At 41.9% G+C, this 19,291-nt stretch overlaps 2 protein-coding genes across 2 annotated transcripts; one reads left to right on the plus strand and one right to left on the minus strand.

Moving 5' to 3' along the window:
- Positions 1 to 10,865: 10,865 nt before the first annotated feature.
- On the minus strand, positions 10,866 to 15,444 carry LOC143341162 (glutamate receptor-like). The gene is made up of 8 exons (XM_076763882.1): positions 14,162 to 15,444; positions 13,225 to 13,373; positions 12,691 to 13,017; positions 12,467 to 12,623; positions 12,178 to 12,386; positions 12,022 to 12,111; positions 11,803 to 11,960; positions 10,866 to 11,725 (listed from the first exon to the last, which is right to left on the minus strand). Exons 1-8 carry the CDS (start codon positions 14,331 to 14,333, stop codon positions 11,395 to 11,397), a joined length of 1,593 nt encoding a protein of 530 aa, XP_076619997.1. The 5' UTR covers positions 14,334 to 15,444; the 3' UTR covers positions 10,866 to 11,394.
- A 280-nt stretch (positions 15,445 to 15,724) lies between these two features.
- Positions 15,725 to 17,334, plus strand: Ref(2)p (refractory to sigma P). Its single transcript, XM_076763883.1, has 3 exons — positions 15,725 to 16,059; positions 16,168 to 16,949; positions 17,016 to 17,334. The coding sequence occupies exons 1-3, from the start codon at positions 15,876 to 15,878 to the stop codon at positions 17,268 to 17,270; spliced, it is 1,221 nt and encodes a 406-aa protein (XP_076619998.1). The 5' UTR covers positions 15,725 to 15,875; the 3' UTR covers positions 17,271 to 17,334.
- Positions 17,335 to 19,291: the final 1,957 nt, after the last annotated feature.

A 19,291-nucleotide genomic window follows, 5' to 3' on the forward strand; every position in this document is an offset into this window, starting at 1 on the left:
GAAACATTAAAAGCGCTCTTGGCGTCGGAGAGCGCACGAGAATGTAAAGCAGACAGAGAACTTTTAATACCTTGTAGTGTACAAAGCTTTGCTCTTACAATACCGTCGTCTTCTAAATACGTATACACGTGCCTCAACGTATCGGTGTTGCAAATTCGAACGAGACTCGCAACGATGCTCTAACTGCATTTCCGGAATATGTATCTATGTATTATATCTCGAATAACTTGCAACGAAAAAGTAGCAAAGATTTTGATCGCATTCGCGGTTGCTCGTTAACGATCATTTGAAACGAAAAAAAGTAAATACTATCCGTACACAACTAGAGTATTATATTTTGTTGAAATTGATCATTTCGAATGTGTTCGTTGCGTACGTATCGAGTGGTTGCGTAGTCCGGAACCTGAAATCCATGATAATTGCCGTATGACTATGCTACTCAACTACCGTCTCGCGTACGGTTTCGTGTCATTGGAATTATAATTTTGTTAAACGTACAACTCCATGCTCGAGCACGGTTCTTAAACGATTCGCGAAGAACGAGAATAATTATCGTCGAGCATAGACTGCGTTATGAAAAATTCAGTTAATTAACGAGAAGAAAGAAAAAAAGTATGTAAACGTATGCGTTGGATCGAGTAAAGAACAAAGTTCATTAATCGGGGCATAACAGTGGACAAAGATGACAACGCAAGGGCAATTCTTTCAGTCGCATCTCGGTCCGGATGGAAAGTGGGCGGATAGGTGGGTGGAATCGTAGCAAAGAGTCCGAGATTAAAATTCAACCGCATCCAGATCTACTTCTGGCCACGATAAAAGCGAAATCTCCAACAATTATCGTCGTGGAATTTCCTATCGTTTCTCGGTTACCTCTGAGCGAGGGCTTTTCATTGTCTGAAGAAGACCGCGAATGAAAGGGAGAAAACAATAAAGAAAGAAGGAGAAGCGAAGTCGCACGGTCGAGACAGCAAAGCGCAGAGAAGAAATGCAAAAGGGTGGTAGCGTTGGTCGGCCGTAACCGAAAGAGAGACGATGAGAGAGGCTCGCGAACGCGAGTGGGTAACAGGGAGAGCCGTAGAGACAAAGAAGGAACGGAGAAAGAACGGGGGACAAAGATATTGAAAACATGAACGAATGGCGGTGAACACACAAGCTAAAATACGCGAACGATGGAAAATGTCCTTTCACGGGCTGACGAGGCCGCGAGCTTGTATTTTACGAATAATAACGAAACGTTACGCCACGCAGCATCAAGATGTCCGGTTGACAAACAGGAATTCTCCGACTGCTGCTACCACTAATGACTCTTTCAGCTAAGTAGCGACGTAAATGCGATCGCTGGAAGGGCAATTAATTATCAGGCCGCGGCTACTAGCGTTGTTTCATCCAACCAACGTTTACATTATATGTACCATGTAATGAAATTATAGAAAGTTGGTCAGTTTCACTGTCTGGCGCGTTTAAAAGCAGTCACGATAAACGCGCGCGAGTAACTGATACGAATCCAACGTTATCGAGACACCGAACACGATTCACTCACGGAACAGACTGCGCTCTATCATTTTTCATAAAGATGCTCAGAGGCCTCGTGTTTTTCTCTTTTACTCTTTTTCGATCCGTTCTTTGACTCGACGCTACATCGAAAGTCGGTTCGGATAGCAGGACTTTGTACGTAGACTCGATTAGAAAGACACTGGTTCGATTATCGATTATGATTTACTCGCAACGCACCGTCGCGTCGCGTCGAATCGCGCCGCGTCTGATAGCATAGCATACACAGTCATCGGCTGTTATACCTACATACATAAGGCCTCGATATCACTTCCGGTTGCGTCCTTTGGGAGCCACGTAGTCAAACTCTTGTCGTGCTCCAAAGACGGCGATTCCCCAGTTACGTTTCTGACGGACATAACAAATATAGAAACAACTATTTATTTTAGAGATCAACGTGCATCGGATTGATATTATCCATGGTGAATTCCCTTGGAGGTTTTTCTATGACCCTCCTCCACCCTTCCTCGATTAATACCGACCGTTTATTCTGTCTTTTCCGCTGACTGACGTTTCGCACTTGGCGCGCATACCCTTACTCCTTTTGTACTTATATCGACCGACAATACGTTTCGAACGGTTGACTCGAATGAAAAGACACCCGATGCGATTTTGAAAAAACATCGATGCTTCGAATAGACAATTTTACTCCAGAAACAGTTTTGAGAACGCGAAGAACAGTATTTATTCCAATTGTTCGTTTATTCGTCGACGTTCGGTGCTGTGGAAATATTGTTTTAAATTTCATCGAGAAAAATTGACTGCTTCGAAAAAGGAGGCTGAAAAGTTGTTGAAACGGCTGGCCGCAGCGACACCTTTTTCCCAGAGAAAACTTTTACAGATGGAATCTTGGAATGTATTGGTATATAACAGCGATACCGCCTGTATCGTTTCTTGAAACGGGTTTCGTTCGTTCGTTCGTTCGTTCGTTCCCGTGATTCTTTGATGAAAAGTAGACAAAGAAGGACCGCGTAGAACAGTGAACCGCTTACGCGAGAAGAAGTTTGCAGAGCGGCAACGGACGGACAGAAGTTTGTCTGGAACTGTGCAGTTGGCAGTTACGGACAGTTTCGCGTTGGAAAACGATTCGTCCGACGCCAAGTTTGTTATCGCTAATAGCTACCAGTTATCAGCTCCATTCGATTTCGTCTTGTCGCGTCGCGTTTGCATACATATCGGGGTATATGTATATACATACATGTACGATACGTACGCGACAAGTTCGTCTCAATGAACTATAGCGTATAGCGGGGACAATTAAGAGAAAAGACGACGTTAACGTAAATTTTACGTCTCAGCGTGATCGTCGAATTTTATAGCTTATTTTGTTTCGATCAAGGAACATTGAAAAATATCCTATTCGTTAGGAATGGTAGGAATATTCGAATATCGACCAAGTAATTTCGTATGGAACGAAAGTCGATCGACGAAGCAGGCGAAAAATCTGGAATGAGAGGACGGTCGCGGTCGACCGTCTCTAGGGAAAACGAAAAATCGATTGAATTTAAGTACAGACACAAGTAACCGATCGACTGACTTGTCGCGAGTGCAGTTAGTATGAAGTTCCGGTGCTCGGGTTGCGGCATGCGGTCTGCGGCTTACGATATCGAACATCGCGAACTATGGAGACGCGCTTGTTCGCTACGTGTACTGTTTTCGACAAAACAAAGGAAAAGAAACAAAAAAACGATCAAACGTCCTCCTCCGACTAATAATTTTGAATCGTAACCGAACGTTTCGAACGCGAATCGTAAACTACGTAGACGATTGAAAACTTAAAAGCAAACGAAAATATCTTTGTCGTCGAACGAGCAACTGCGATCGCTAGTCTAGACGGATAATAATGTTTTATGAAAAATGAAGCGAAAGAACATTCAGCGAAAAGAGTATCCTTTTCTATCGAGACAATAAACCGCTTTAAGTGCACGCGTAGAGTAGCGAGTAGTTTTATTTCGTCGATAACTCGTCGTCGTTGATCCATAGGTCGATGTCTCGGAGACAGCAGATATTGGAATCGGCAAACGGAGACGGAACAGTCTGGCTGATTATCCGATTATCCGGTTCTCCGGAACATTTGCAATTTACGTCTGAAAGTACCATCGGCTCAACCCCATCTTTGGGGTCGTATCTTCTTCTCTCCACGTCCTTCGTTACGGCTTTGCCTGTTACTCTTCGCGTCTCCGTTCGCGTTTCCTCCTGCTGCTACTCTTTCGCCTTCGCCTTCACCACCCTGATCAGAGCTGAAATTTCGACGTACGTCGCAAATCGTTAACGGGAAAATTCATCGAAAATTCTTCGTTGACTGAAACTTCCGACTTGGTAAATTCTTTCGACTTTTAGCTTGGAAAGTCATAGACATTTCCAGTACGACAACTTTCCAAAATTCTTCGAGGCTGTTTGCGGTAAATTGTCTACTAGCGAAAACAGGGAACATCCCGATGCGAAAGAATAACGAATTCTGAAATATCGCGAGCAAAACGCAGCCGGTGTTTGCAGCTACGTAACGTTTCGAACAATCCCAGGGTTCGTTCGTTCGTTCGTTCGTTCGTTCGTTCGTTTCGACTTTCCATTGCGTCTCGAAGAATGTAACGTCACGGCAGAGTCAGATTCTTTGGCGAGATTTAAACGCGGAATTGCATTTCGCCACCGTTGAACCGTAATAAAACGAGGAGGAACACCGTCATGGTATGTATCTCGAAGCCCGGTTCTTGTCGCGCTCGCCGTTGACGTTTTCACTTGTTAACCTCGCAACTTGCCGTCTCGCCGTGGATCTGAGGATTATTCATCACCGCAACTACCAAGGGGGATGGTTTCCATAGAGGGCGATGGCGGGACACAACGGTGTCGCTGGAGAGAGGAAGAAGCAACGAGGAAAACGGAAGGTTAGGGAAACCGAGAGAGGAATAGCTCGGGTTCCGGAGAAGAGGAGCGGAGCGGAGCGGAGAGGAGAGGAGTGGAGAGGAGAGGAGAGGAAAGGAGAGGAAAGGAGAGGAGAGAAGAGGAGAGAAGAGAAGAGGAGCGGAGAGGAGAGGAGAGGAGAGGTGAGAAAGGGAGAGGAGAGGAGAAGAGAAGAGAGGAAGAAGAGAGAGAGAGAGAGAGAGAGAGAGAGAGGAAACCGGGACAACAGCGTATTCCATGTTCCCTCGTGTCACTGATTATTCCATTTACGAGCCATGCCGCATGATTCTGAATAGAGGTACACACTGCGCTGGGTAGATTCAACCCGAACCCCTTTACCGCCCTCTGTTTCTCTCGCTTGGCGATTCCATCTTTGTCCTTTGGTCGCATTCGGTCCCTTAGCCTGCTCGAGTCTCGCTCGCTTGCAACGTCCATGGTCTGTCTATCGAGGAAAAGAAGTCTCGTCTGAATCGGAAATCAATTGAATCGGCACCAACCTAGCGGAACCCAGTTTGATTTTACAGGTGGCGTCGACGATAACCCTCCGAAAAATCCTCCCATCGAAACGTCGAATGATACCAAACGCGCGGGCATATACCTACATACTTATGTAGGCACGAACCATGAAATAGTAGCAGAGAACGTCGGTAAAGGAAAACATGTTTGCAAAACTGTGTATGTTTTTCATTTTCAAAAACGATCCGTACTACTCGTATTCCGTAGACATTCGCTATTATTTCGGATTTAATAAACGACCAGCGTTTAATTTACGTTTATTATAATTAAACGATTTACGTTTTCGTTGGTGATCATTTTCCTCATCGAGAAGGTAACTTGGGTATAATTTTAACTTGAGAATAATACGTTTCTCTTTATCCCTAAACTTTCAAGCTGCAATTTACCAACGGCTTGCGCGTATTTTATGGAATGTTCAGCCCCAAGGTCTCCCGCGTAAGAAATTATGTAGCCCGAAGCAGAATTTTTAAAAGGCGTTCCCTTTAAGATGTGTACACGAGAACGGAATAAAAAATTTTGCGGTTGCAGCATCGTCGATAGCGTCTGCATCGAATATGCGACACTAGCAAACACACGCGGATTGTCGTGCTTGTGCATGCAAATTTGCAAATGCAGGTGTACCGCGCCGCGCCGCGCCGCGTCGGGTCGCGTCATCGTTGCCCGCGTGGAGGCGACAGTGTCGACAGTGTCACAACGACACCGAATTAGTTGTCCGAAGACAGACACGGGTAAGGGAAATTGTTGGGACGAAAGGGTGCAACCAACCAACCAACCGATCTTCCCCTCCTCTCTTTATTCATGCATAAAATCTATATTCTTCGCAGGAAACAACGTGGTTCGTCGCGAGGAAACTCCGACACCGCATCGTATCAGAAGCAAACCCTTTTTCTGGTTCTAGTCAACTTTACCCTCGCACCACCTCGGGCGTTTGTAAGCTCCACCGGAAGAGCCGAGATTATATCCGAGCGTGGAGCGTTACTCGACTGCCACGAAAACTTGACATTTTCACCCCCGCTATTTGAAAATTCTCAAGAATTTCCGGACGGGACTTGGTTCGTTCGCGTATCGGATTCTTCTAAACCCTTCGTTTTTTTAAGTATTTTCAATGCCATAGTGCAAAGGCGTGGCCTTTTGTAACAAATAGAACGCGTAACTTTCGTTCGACCCTTTGATCCCATCCTCGTATCGCTCGTTCGAGCGATGAATTCGCAAAAATAAGTCGCGAACCGATTTACCAGTGCATCGATTATTTCACCGTCTAAAAATAGTTAGAAACAGTTACATGTAAACGAAACTAGATGCTTTATTAAAAGAAGGGAAAAGTAATTAATTCGACTGCATCGATATTATGCCATCCGTCGGTACTTGCGTCGAGTCGCGTCGTGGCGATGCAAAGTCTGCATCGTATTCTGAGTGCGCGCGGTTGTTCGATCGTTTGATTCGACGAACATACTTGATAAATCTTGTTCTCGTACGTTCGACAACGTGGGTTCGTTCGTCGAATGATTTCAAGGACAAGACCGTATCGGAAAATCGAGTAGTGACCGTCGACTTTCAACTTGCGAGCATCGTCGACCGATCAGAATAACGCTCATTACGCGTCCACGTAACACGATATTGAATTTCTGCGGGGTTGCGAACCCCCGGTCTCGAGCGGATTCGTGCTTTGAGATATAATAGAACGCCTCCACATCTACTCTAGGCTTCGCGCCCTGTATTTCAGACCTCTCGCCACTCGAGGCGCAGAGCGACTATACACACTCTAACAAACGCCCATTTTCAGACAATGAATATTTTAGTGCGCCCATGAAAGCACGCTCGAGCGTTCTTTTCCTCTCTTTCTTCTATCCTTGCCGCCCCTCGTCACAAAAGGCATCATCGCCGCACCGTGTACGTGACGATCCTAACCCTTGATCATTCAAGGAACCACCGCCAGTAACTGGATCAAGTAACGCTACTCTTCTCCTACGAGGTTCATTCTTTTCCTCTTTTTTGCGCAATAGATCCGCGATACCGCGCGCGGATCTTGACTGATTTATAGAGCTTCTCTACCACCGGAGAACAAACACGAGGTCGGGATTGCGCTTCTCACTTTGCCCCAAAAACGCTTTCTTCACGAACACCCTCCCCACAGCTACAAACAAACTGTATTCCTTTCGCGATAAATACATAGTTTACCGAAATAATGGATCGTGAACGTATTAATTGAGAGACGACAATTGAGAAAATATGTGTTTAAACCTTTTCGCCGAAACCCAGCAGCGTTTTCAAAAATATTCCGACACATTTTTCGCGCTTATTTCTTTCTTATTTCAATGATTTTTTTTTATTCAAATATTTCCTCTTCGACGAGTCTTAATGCTATGCGATTTTTACCGACAGAAGTTATAGACGCGTCTCATTCGTTTTCAACTAGATTCCTTCTATATCGATACACGATATTCTCGCTACATTTTTAGAGTTATATTTTTAGAGCCTAATTTTTTTTCTTAACAGACAAGGTATACGAGTAGACCTTTCACCTAATGTATTTTTTCGACCCGTTTCTCTGAGGCTCTAGAACCCCATTACCATTTCCGTGCCACTCGCAACGTTACCAACAGATTTAGAAATGAACACAAGAGGAAGTGAGATAGAAAATTAAATTACAGAAATTTTATTATTTTTTAACGGAATGAAAGCTCTACGGTTCATAATTGGACATTAATCGATTAATTTCATTGGAGTAATCAATCGATTAAGATTATTTAAAAATTTCAAGATTATTAAAATAGCTAAGGATGTATCTCAATGACACGTATACCGCAACTCACATGTATTTACGCATGGACAGCTTCGAAAGAAGGCGAATATGAGTCTTTCTTTCTTGCTTTCGAAACAGCTGAAATCCGAGGTAAAAACTAGACCTATCGTTAGTGGGATGAACGCTATCGCTGTACCACTAGTGTCTTATAACATAAGAGACTCTCCTCCAAAGTGGAACAAAATGTTAAAATGACCATGCATCAAATTGTAAGGGGATCCTCGTAAGAAGGCTTTAATCTTCGTAATGGTTTTAATGGGTCGATTAATGGCTAGCTTATGGTCACTGGTGGCCAACAGTGAGGTTGACATTAAGGTCAGCGGTCCAGTGAAGATCCAGAAAGGGTCAAGAGATGGGACCAATCGAAATAGCATTGTTCTCTAACAGTTCTTATCTCTTCGTGTTGACACTGTCTCCCCACTCTTCGACTTCCCCACTGGAAGGCTACCGCTGGACAAACATTCTTCAGTTCCCCTGGAGCATCCAGGGGAATCGGGTCTCGCGGGCCGAAGTCAGGCCATTCGTGGAGCGGTGACCACTGGGGGGACCAGGAGTGACCAGGAGTGACCAGGAGTGACCAGGACTGACCAGAACTGACCACTACTGACCACTACTGACCAGTGGAGATCCGATGACTGACCACTACTGACCACTACTGACCAGTGCCGGACCGTGATGACCACTGGTAAGAACTATTTAAAATTGCTCTCCCCACTTCTATTTTGTCGTTTGATACCAATTCAACGTTATGGAACTGTCCAACGCTTTTGCTAAATTACGAATCGTTTCTTATGTTACAGCTGGACCTCTGGTGCTGGTTCCTTGGTAATGGTAACTAATGCTCAACAAGTAGTAAGTTCACTTTACTTGTTTATGTTATTATCACAGAATTGACCAGTTTATTTTATTTGTTTGCTCATAATTCGGTGTTGTTTTACTGTCCGGTTTTATCTGGTTATTATGTGTTCCTCCTCTATTTCTACTTCTGCCTTATTTTTTGAATTGGCATAATTGTGTTGGATCATGTACCATTTTTGTTTGTATATTATTTTATGAATTTCGATGTCACTAATTAGAATAAGATTTTTATTCTTGTTCTATTTCGCTAAGATATTTTGTTTAATTCTTGGGTATTTTCATTCTTTGATTTCATCGTTGGATTTTCAATCTTTGTTTCTGTTCGTCTTTGAAGTTTGTATGGTTCTTCGGACAATTTTTGTAATCATTCGCTATTTTACTTCGACTTTATACTCTCGTTACGCAAGTATAGTTAGAATACTTTGTTGGTAAGATGTGTAAATTTTGTACATTTCCTTAGGTAGGTCTAGCATCGAGAATCTTATAGATTCTCACTTTTAGGTACATCAGCACGACTAATTATAGTGTTTATTAAATTTCCTTTCGTATGTCACTAATATGGGTATCAATTTTAGTTTCAGATTATTCGCAGGGACATCGAGGGAGTACGCCACATCCGCCGAGGGACATTTAATTCCAAGTCGGTTAGATTTAAGCTTCGTCGCGAATCTTAAAATTAACGTCCAAGATTTCTTTACTGTACATATTTTCGCGTTTTACCAAGCAATTATTCAATAAGTAGCTTCTCGTTCTTTCGTTTCCTCGTTCCTAGCTTCGGTCACCGCTGTTTCATCGATTGAAACATGTGATCGGCCGTGTATCTGGTCCGAAAGATCTAATTGCCTTCCCTTGGTAAGCTTGATCGAGGGAAAACGGCACTTCGCTGGAAGGTGTGGAGTTTCCGTATTCTGCGGAAACGCATACCTTCCAGCGGAAGTCGACTCTGTCTCAGGTACTCTCTCTTTGTCAGACAGCCTAAGTCGGGTCCTTCGGGCTCCCGGCGGGTTGCGTTGGAGAAATGGAGACCTCGATTCGGAGTTGCAGTTCTCTGTTTTCTTGTTGAGATCGAGTTAGCAAGGGCAGTAAGTTCGATCCTCGGATCCGCTGCACGGTTCAGCGTCGCGTCGCGTCGCGTATTCCACAATTTAGCTTCATCCCTCTTTTTAACCACATAATTGCTTGGTACAAGGAACTTTGTTTCCTTCTATCGTCCGAATTTTAGCTTCAACTTGACTAGACTTGAGCTTCGACGTTAATTTTAAGTCCCTACTGTATGCGTCTCCCAATATTGCCAAGTAATTATTTAACAAGTAGCTTCTCTCGACTCGTTCTCTCGTTTCTTGCTTCGGTCACCACTGTTTCATCAAACGAAACATGTGATCGGCCGTCCAGTTTGTCCGAAAGATCTAGTCGCCTGCCAATGATAGATCGATTTCTAGAAATAGAAATCAATTTACCAAGGGTAGTGTCGATTCGATCCTCGGATCTGCTGCACGGTTCAGCATCGCGTCGCGTCGCGTCTCCAACAATTTAGCTTTATCCCTTTTTAAACAAAATAATTACTTGGCATGACTAATCTAGTTTCTAAGGATGTAAAAGGGAGATCGATGGAACTTGGATTCCATCTATCTCCCTTCGGGTCTCCATTCGCAGCAACCTCCTCGTGGTGAGACCTGGGTAATATTATTTACGTTTAATTAATAATCGTATCACTCTTAGCTGGGTAATGCAATTGTTAATTAAAAACTAAATAATATTAGCAAATTGGCTGCGATCCGCCTTGCATAGGTCATCATGAATATAGAGCTTCTTCGCTAGGTTAGTTTGGATTCTCATTGATTCATCAAAGATTCTAGAGTATTGTCAGAGACGAGGTATACGAGTAGATTTTTCATCCAATGTATTTTTTCGACGCATTTTTATGGAGTCTCGAAACCCCATTACCATTTTCGTGCTATTTGTAATATTACCAACAGATTTAGAAATGAATTTCAATCCCTGCATACTCAACTCACATGTATTTATACACACACTACAGCTGTCAGCCCATCAATACTAATTCAGTGAATAGTTTGTCAACTGACCACCATCCATGAGAAGAGGACGCTAAAATCACCCCTGAATTTTCAGGTCGGTATGGCAGTCAGATTCGGCCACTTTCAGTCCATAAGGTGTAAGGTCTATTCGTATACATCGTCTGTGGTATAGGATAGACTAAAAATAATTGTTCTAACCAACATTTATTTAATTTATTTATTTATATTAATCAACGAACCTATTTTTTTCTTCAATCTACGTTCCCCTGAAAATACTCTAATTACTCTATATGTATATTGTCGGGGCTATGTTTATTGCATCTTATCGGTACCTTTTTTCTTCTTTTACAAACAGATTGTCTACTTTAGAAACTTTATTATTCATGAAATGTTCGTAATACGTTGCTTGAAACTATCGAGGAATTACATTTACAATTACCAACTAAGAACCAGAATTTATAAAAATATGATCGAAATATGATGAAATATGATGAAATGAAGAGATCATAAGGGAAGCATTTCGTACGAATCTATATAGAACGAATTAACAAAGCTATCGTCAGCTGTTAATCGGCAACAAATCGACATCTAGATTATTGTCAAAGTTTTATTCGAGGAAATGTATCGCTTCGCACGAACCTTGATCTAACCTAACCCTCTTAGTTCTCCACTTTTGATAAGCGTAAAAAATATTTTTCTATTCACATATTAAAGATTAACAATATTCAATCGTTAATTCGAAATATACGTATTTAACTCGCGAGATTTCAAACTTGTTTCTCTTTTTCTATTCGACTTTAGGCCAAGTCTCGCTCGTGCAGTTTCCTCAAGTATTGGACGAAATTTCAAAGATTCTCCGTATTTGCTCTCCGAAAAAGTGTAATATATCTTCTCAAACGCCAATATAAAACACCCTAAAATCACTCCGCCAGCCAGAACAGATAAAATGGGCGCAACGCCACCCAAGGTAACTACAGGATATCCACCCTCGCGAGACGAGGTTGTTACAAGAAACGTGTTTTTTAGCTTGTTCAGTACTCCGTTGTCTTTGAATCGTTGCAACCTGAAAGTATCGACCAAGATCACGATCTATTTGAAAGGCGAACCCTTAATGACCAAGCGTTAAAATGTATTATTTACTGGTAATTTATTAATCCTGTATAAGAGCTGCCTTTATTCAAGACTAGTGCCAAACTATCAAGTTTGCCAGCTTCGATGTAAACAATTTCGCAAGGTACTCGATCCATGGCGTTTTGTATCACCTCCGTTACGTAAAATCCCACTTTTTCGGAACAAACCTAGAAAAAGGTAAGAATGAACTCTGCGATTAATATTTAAATGAATTGTTCGGTAAGGTACCTGCTGGAAGGCATCAAACACCGTCATAGGAAGATCTTGTTTCTTCTTCAACAGTCTCTTCAAACGCAACGATACGCTGTCGTTGGCAGACTAAAATTAACTCACTTCACTCTCTACCCTTGGAATCATTCAATACAATCGTAGTTTCGTGCTTACAATTATCATGTCGTAGTCTGCGCTGTTTTTGAACGCGATCAACTTGTACGAGCCGTGACACGCGAATTCCTCGAGAGTAGAAAAAGGCAGAGCAACCGTGGAGACTGTCAAAAAGCTGATCAACGAAGCGGAATAAGCAGAGAGGATAATTAACGCTGACAGAAAAATCGAGAGAAAAGCCAATCTCAAGGAAGACTCGTTCGGAAATTCTGGTGAAAAATGAACACGCGAACACATGAACACGTTATATGAATATTAAGATTCTTGCGAATATCGATGTCAACGATACCTGACATTCCCTGCTGGCAAAAAATCCCCCAAACCTTTATGTAATTGTCCGCAATAATTTTCATTACGATCCGGCCTCTCGTCTTCATAAGCGTTAGAAGAATCGGGGCGGACACAATTGTAAATATTATCGCCATCCAAATGTCCATTTTGAACGTCTGAAGACAGGACACGTATGTAACTATCTTAAAGAAAAATACTGGTTGTGCTGTTTAAGACGAGAACCTTGAAATAGGCAGACCACTGGACAGAAGAGGCATCGGGCTTTTGAAAGTATACTTTGTTGCGCGATAGAATCAATGGTAACGTAAAGTCGACTACGTCCAGCCTATGATTGCTCATGCTGAACTCTGCGATACCGAAATCGACCACCCGCGACACTACTTCGCCTATCACGCCTGTCCAGATTTTCTTCTCTTCGTTCCAATTACCGTACACCGCCGAAGTACCCATCACTTTCACCGTAAAGTTCATCGACTTGCTCAGCTCTTGCATTACAGCCCCGAAGAAGTGCGTGAGGGCTCCGTCTTTCATCGCGACGAACGGAGATGCCTTGAATTCGGTACGATTGGAAAATAAAATATTTCCTTGATAAGGCAAGTTGGAAAAATATGTATAAGTAATTATGCGGACGAAAATAAGCGAGCTTGTCGAAAAATCGAAATTACATCTGCATCATCGTCCTTGGTTCTCCAGCCTCGTAAATCATTCCCCTATCGCGACATCAGAGGCAATTATCGAACAAAAATCCATACTCACCTTGACATAAGCTATACGCATAACTTGACCGTACATGTTGCTTCTCCTAGTGTACAAGCTGCTGTTTGTGGTTAAGTTGAATTTCCCGCCGGGTTTCCACACGGCCAGATTCGAGACTCTGGTAATATTCTTGCTCAACGAGTACCATTCTGTTAAAATTGGCAAATCGTAACATAGCACCAGCATTTCGGTGTTAAACGTCAGATTAAACGGATTCCCGATCGGATCTCGACAGAAACTCTTCATAGGATTATTCTGGTATGGTAGGAACATGACCAACCAGACGGGAAAAGAGACGTCGACACGTCCACTGGCTATTACGAACTCGTTCATGGTCTCGTTTGTCGTAAGAAGGACAACGTACAGCGGACGCACGATAGAATCACGGTGTTTCTTAATTTCGCGTGACAGATTGGAAAAGCTTACGACCATGGTTTGAATACCTCTGTGGGAAAACGAACGAAACCATATTTGCGTCAGAGTTGTTTCGTTCATATCTGAAATGATAATTGCGTCTTACTTACTTAGATACATACGTAGATGGTCGTTTCACCGACAGTTGTTGTTGTTGTTTCGAACAAGAAGAAAATATTTTTAAAATTACGTTGGAGACATTTCGCGTTTTGAAAGAAGAAACCGAAGTTAAATAAATTTCCACCATAGGTCACGACCAGCGTTCGCGTCGTTTTTAATATCATTCGAAACTGAAGAAATTTTTCGAGCCTAAGGTCTAGAGCGATCTTAAATCTTAACGTATGATAGTTTGGTTCGAATAATATTTGAAACGACTTGAAACTTACGTTCTATGCTAAATATCTTACATGTTTCCGTGACTATACATGTATATGTACACGTGACTCGTACATATATCACTATTCGTAAAAACGGTAAAATACAATTCCATGCAAACGAGCATGTTTACCAAGAGCGAACTTACTGGTGTATTTGTCGGAATGCACGATCGTGATGCAGCTTGTTCCATAATAATTGTAAACGTCAGTAATTAGAAATATGTAATTGTAAATGTCGTTTAGGTTCACCGGGTACGCGGAAACGAACGAGAGCAGCAACAACGCGACGGTAGCGTAACAAACGAACCGTTGTGCCATTGCATACTACGGGTTAACATTTATTAATGAACTGAACCTTGTCAAAATATAATCACTGTAATTATAATATATCACTCGACTGGTGAAAGATACCCAAGTACCGATAGTAAGTCCGTTTCTCTCGCGCGATGCCCAGCCACTTTTAACCCCTAACTAACTAAACTGAAAAGCAACAAACTCCCGTGACATGGGCGTTCGAATTTATCAAATCTATGGATCTAGAGACACGAGGATAGTATCCTCATTACGAACGAAACATAATGTCACACATTACACACTGTCCACGCATCGGACTGTCCAATCGTACCAGCTACAGAAAAGTTCCGCAAAGATTAACGCCGATATAAACGTAAATTACATGTCTACGTACCTACACACGTGGCTCGTATTCGCATCGAAAAGTTAACATAATCACAATTACCGACGGTTTGTTCTCTTTGTTCCCGTTATCAGCAGCTAACTTGCTTGCTTTAATTAGTCTGATCCAGTTTTATACATTATTTGTCAAGTTTTTCATCGAGTCCCGTCAAGGAAACGCCGTCGCGCGTCGTTGCAAGTCTAACTGGCGATTTTGCAAGGATATCAATACATAGTCGCTATAATAGTTGGCGAAATATTTTTGCGGTCAATGTTTTTGCGGTCTGTCGATCTGCGAAAGTAAAGCAACAACAGTTTCGTTGGCAAACGAGTCCTTGTGTAACGGGACCTGCTGTGAGTGACACTGACTGATAATTCAGAACCAAAGTATACCGATTACCCTTGGACAAAATCATGGACAAACTGTTTACGCAACCATCATCGATGATGACAACAAGTTTGCACGGAACGTTCAAGACTATCACGACAGGGTTGTCAAGAAATGTAGTTAGGCACACATATGTGTATGTATGTATACTTTCTATTACCGGTAAGAAGTACCAAAGAGGAAACGTCGCATCATGTTGCTAAGCGACTGAACGAGACATTTCCTCTGAATGCCCATCATTTCGAGAAGATTAAAAATATTGCGGGTTGGCTGCGATCAGATTTTCTCTGTCACACCCTGTATACGGATGAGAAATTTAAATTACCGATGTGTATCGTGAATCATCATTTCTACGCAAACAGCCACGTAAGCATCTGTCAAATTTCGCATTTCATTCAAAAATGGCACCGATCAAGTTTATGCGAAAATTATCATTAATTCGTATAAAATGGAACTTTTGCGCGTATAGTAACGTCCCTTCTTCAACAATAAACGATCGATGTAAGCAAGAAGAACGTAACCGAAAAGATCTCGACAAAAATCCAACTGAAAGTTTCAATCTGAAACCATATTACATGCCAGAAACGCCATTTTGTATTAATTACGCAAAACAGTATAAAAGCGTCGTACGTAACAGAATCAACAGAACATACGGAAATTCGAATTTGGTGGAACAAGTTGCGAGTCGTTGATAATAATATTTTTTATATATTTTTACGTTTATCGCTTGCAGAAATATAATTTAAGATATATATCAATTTGTGCATTACGTAAAAATTTGTTATCAAAGTGCGAACATGAAGTCTACATTTACGGGACCATTGAGCTTTAAACTTTATTTAACAAATAACGATAATACTGTAAAAGAGATTCGAAGATTTGATACAGAGGTGGACGTAGTAGATTTTGAATATGTTTGTGAGAAAATAAAACATATTTTTCCCCAAGTTCGTGACAAAGATTTCACACTCTCGTGGTTAGGTATGTTTTTATATACAATAATTATTTTACTAACAAATTACACTTCCATGCAATTTAATCAATAATTTAATTATATTCGTTAAAACCAAATATATCTCAATTATATAGACAAAGATAAGGATAAAATCGTAATAAGAAGCAATCATGAATTGACAGTTGCTATAAAATTCATGTTTGAAGATTGCAAGCTATATGTAAATTTACGCCCAGAAAATCAAGAGAAACCAACTTGTAAGGACGAAGAGGAAATATGTTATTACGGTATGGTTATATGCGATGGTTGCAACAATCGTGTCGAAGGATTTCGTTACAAGTGTATCGAATGCATAAATTACGATTTATGTTCACAATGCGAAGCATTAAAGTTACATGCAAATCATTGTATGATTCGTTTCCCGCATCAGATACAATTGTCAATTGCGCAAGGTTTCCTTCAAGAAATAAGAAAATTTTCTTTCATCCAAGAACTCTTATTAAAGTTGAATAACATGAATGTACAAGTGGACAACGTCGGCTGTTGCAAAGGGCCACCAAAACAGAGAGACATTAAAGTAGACGGTACACTATCCTCAGCTTCGTCTGACTGTGTCATCGATTCATTTATTTCCCACAATTTAAATGCCTATGAAGCTGAAAGAAAAGAGAAAGACAAAGAAAATGTGACAACCGACAAAAGTACGAAATTACCAGCAGAAGAAATAGAACACACCATTAATGCAGTGAAGAAACTTTTGTCAAACAATGTTATATCAGTTTCGAGTCCGGATACAACTGTTAAAAAAACTGAGGGAACAGAAGAATGGACAGTCATAGATAAAAATGATGCTTTGGACTCTAGATCCGCATCCTCCTCAGTTTCATCCAGTTTAGATAATAATGTTGAAAAACAAGTAAGATGTAAAATAATATATATATATGTATGTAAACTAAGTTTTAAATTATATATTTTTTATTAGGTTTCTGGACTTGCATCAGTGGCATCGTCAGCATCGAAAGATAATCCATCAAACCAAATGATTTATCCTCAATTATCAGAAAAGGTTATCAGCGAATTTATCAACACAAGATATCATTCTAACCCAAAACTTCAAAGAGCTTTTGCAAATATAATCGAGATGGGATTTTCACATAACCTCGAATATATTGCTTATTTATTAGAATCTGAAGACGGGAATATCAATAAAGTATTGGATTTACTTACGGACAAATGAACGTAAAACTTCCGCTTGAACGATATTTTTATGTCAACGTATAATAGAACGAATATAGTTAAAACATGCCTTGGGATTTATTGTACCACCGAAATCAATAAAATGCGCAAGCAAATTTGTCATTCCTTATTGTAACGTTGCAAACACTAAATTTTTATTTTATTATGAAATAATAATAGTAGTTATTAGTTAGAAGTTATGAAAAAATACAGTAGACGAAATCGTAACCCATCGACACGTTTTACAAATCCTCTCGTTAGTTTCCATGCATTGTATTTAAGCTAAATATTGGTGGATGGATACTTTTGGGTTGAAACTTTCCGGGTGCATTACATTATATCGTTTAATTTTGCAAGTTACGGTTCCTTCCGTTTCTCGTCTTTGGCTATTAATTTCATTTGATCAAGTTATATCGTAATATCGTAAAGTCAGTTTCGGCCAGAGAGCCAGCACTGTCACAAGTTTTGTAAGATTTAGGAAGGTTCCGAGCAGCATCGCAAAGATTAGATTGTCTAGTAACCGTCCCGTTGCAGCTCTCGTCTGTATATTTTCCGATGGCGTAATTCTTTCTGCACAAATAGAACGACTGTACGTCGATGTCATTCGAGGCTTGATCTAACCGTCGTGGATCTAACCCTTTCAGTCCTAACCTTTACCAGACTTAACCTTTTACGGTTAACACCTTAAAGCTCAATTTTTTTTCGAGTTAACGATAAATGATCAGCTTTATTTATTGGATTTGTTTCTAAAAATGTAGTTTTTGTTAATTACAATGTTGTGTTTAACGTACAATGTGAAGGAAAACAAATATTACCATTCTTCAAACCATTAAATTAAAGAAATATCATTTTTCGAAGCAGTCAGACTCGAGCATGAACGTTAAGGCGTTAAGATTGGGGTCCTTTACAATATTTAACCTCCTCAGTCATGACTAGGGGTGGCGTGGAAAATCACTAACAGTGATTTATCACAGTTGTTACGTCGGGATTCTGTCGGCATTGGCAAGAAAGGATTTCCCTAGGCATACCTGGTTAGATTTCCTACCGGGGGTGGCGTGCCGCTCTGGCGGTGAATTTCCTCGTAGCGCCGACGTCATGAATCGCACCCGGGAATGTTGGCATGGTCAGGACGTGGTAGTGGCGTTTCTATGGGGATGAGACGTCAAAGTGACGGGGTAACATCTCCTGCGACAAGGCGGCGTTGAGGGTCAGAAGCGGCAGTTTCGATTTCGGCTGGCTAAACCTGAACTCGGAAACACAGATGTGTATCGGTATATAGGAATCCCGCACCTTTCTACAATAAACAGAGTAAGGAGCGTGTGAATTAGAGCCACCCTATACATAACCCCTATAGTCCTAACCCCCATGAGGTTAGGACTCGGTTGGGGGGGGGGGTCCGAACTGCAGTCTTAACCCACTCTACACATAACCCCTTCCAGTCCTAATCCCTTCCAGACCTAACCATCTGTGGTTACGACTCGGTGGGAGGGTTCGGACTACAGACCTAACCACACCCTGTAACCCAGACCTAACCATTTATGGTTAGGTCTGTGGGTTAAGCCCGGGAGTTGCGCCCGCGGGTAGGGCCCCGGGTATTGGGCCCGGGGGTTGGGCCCGGGGGTTGGGCCCGAAGGTTGGGCTCAACAGTTAGGTCTGGAAAGGTTAGGTCTGGAAGATTGGGCCTCCGGTTAGGTCTGGTTTAGGGCCTCCGGTTAGGTCTGGTTTAGGGCCTCCGGTTAGGTCTGGTTTAGGGCCTCCGGTTAGGTCTGGTTTAGGGCCTCCGGTTAGGTCTGGTTTAGGGCCTCCGGTTAGGTCTGGTTTAGGGCCTCCGGTTAGGTCTGGTTTAGGGCCTCCGGTTAGGTCTGGTTTAGGGCCTCCGGTTAGGTCTGGTTTAGGGCCTCCGGTTAGGTCTGGTTTAGGGCCTCCGGTTAGGTCTGGTTTAGGGCCTCCGGTTAGGTCTGGTTTAGGGCCTCCGGTTAGGTCTGGTTTAGGGCCTCCGGTTAGGTCTGGTTTAGGGCCTCC

This window comes from Colletes latitarsis, chromosome 4 (genome assembly GCF_051014445.1).
Source record: "Colletes latitarsis isolate SP2378_abdomen chromosome 4, iyColLati1, whole genome shotgun sequence".
NCBI lineage: Eukaryota > Metazoa > Arthropoda > Insecta > Hymenoptera > Colletidae > Colletes > Colletes latitarsis.

Excerpts from the sequence above, each read along its gene's own strand:
- LOC143341162 (XM_076763882.1), bottom strand. The coding sequence starts at position 14,333 with ATGGCACAACGGTTCGTTTGTTACGCTACCGTCGCGTTGTTGCTGCTC. Across the intron at positions 13,018-13,224 it reads TGCGTATAGCTTATGTCAAG|GCATCTCCGTTCGTCGCGAT; the intron begins GTGAGTATGGAT and ends ACCGAATTCAAG. Across the intron at positions 12,387-12,466 it reads TTGCCAGCAGGGAATGTCAG|AATTTCCGAACGAGTCTTCC; the intron begins GTATCGTTGACA and ends ATTTTTCACCAG.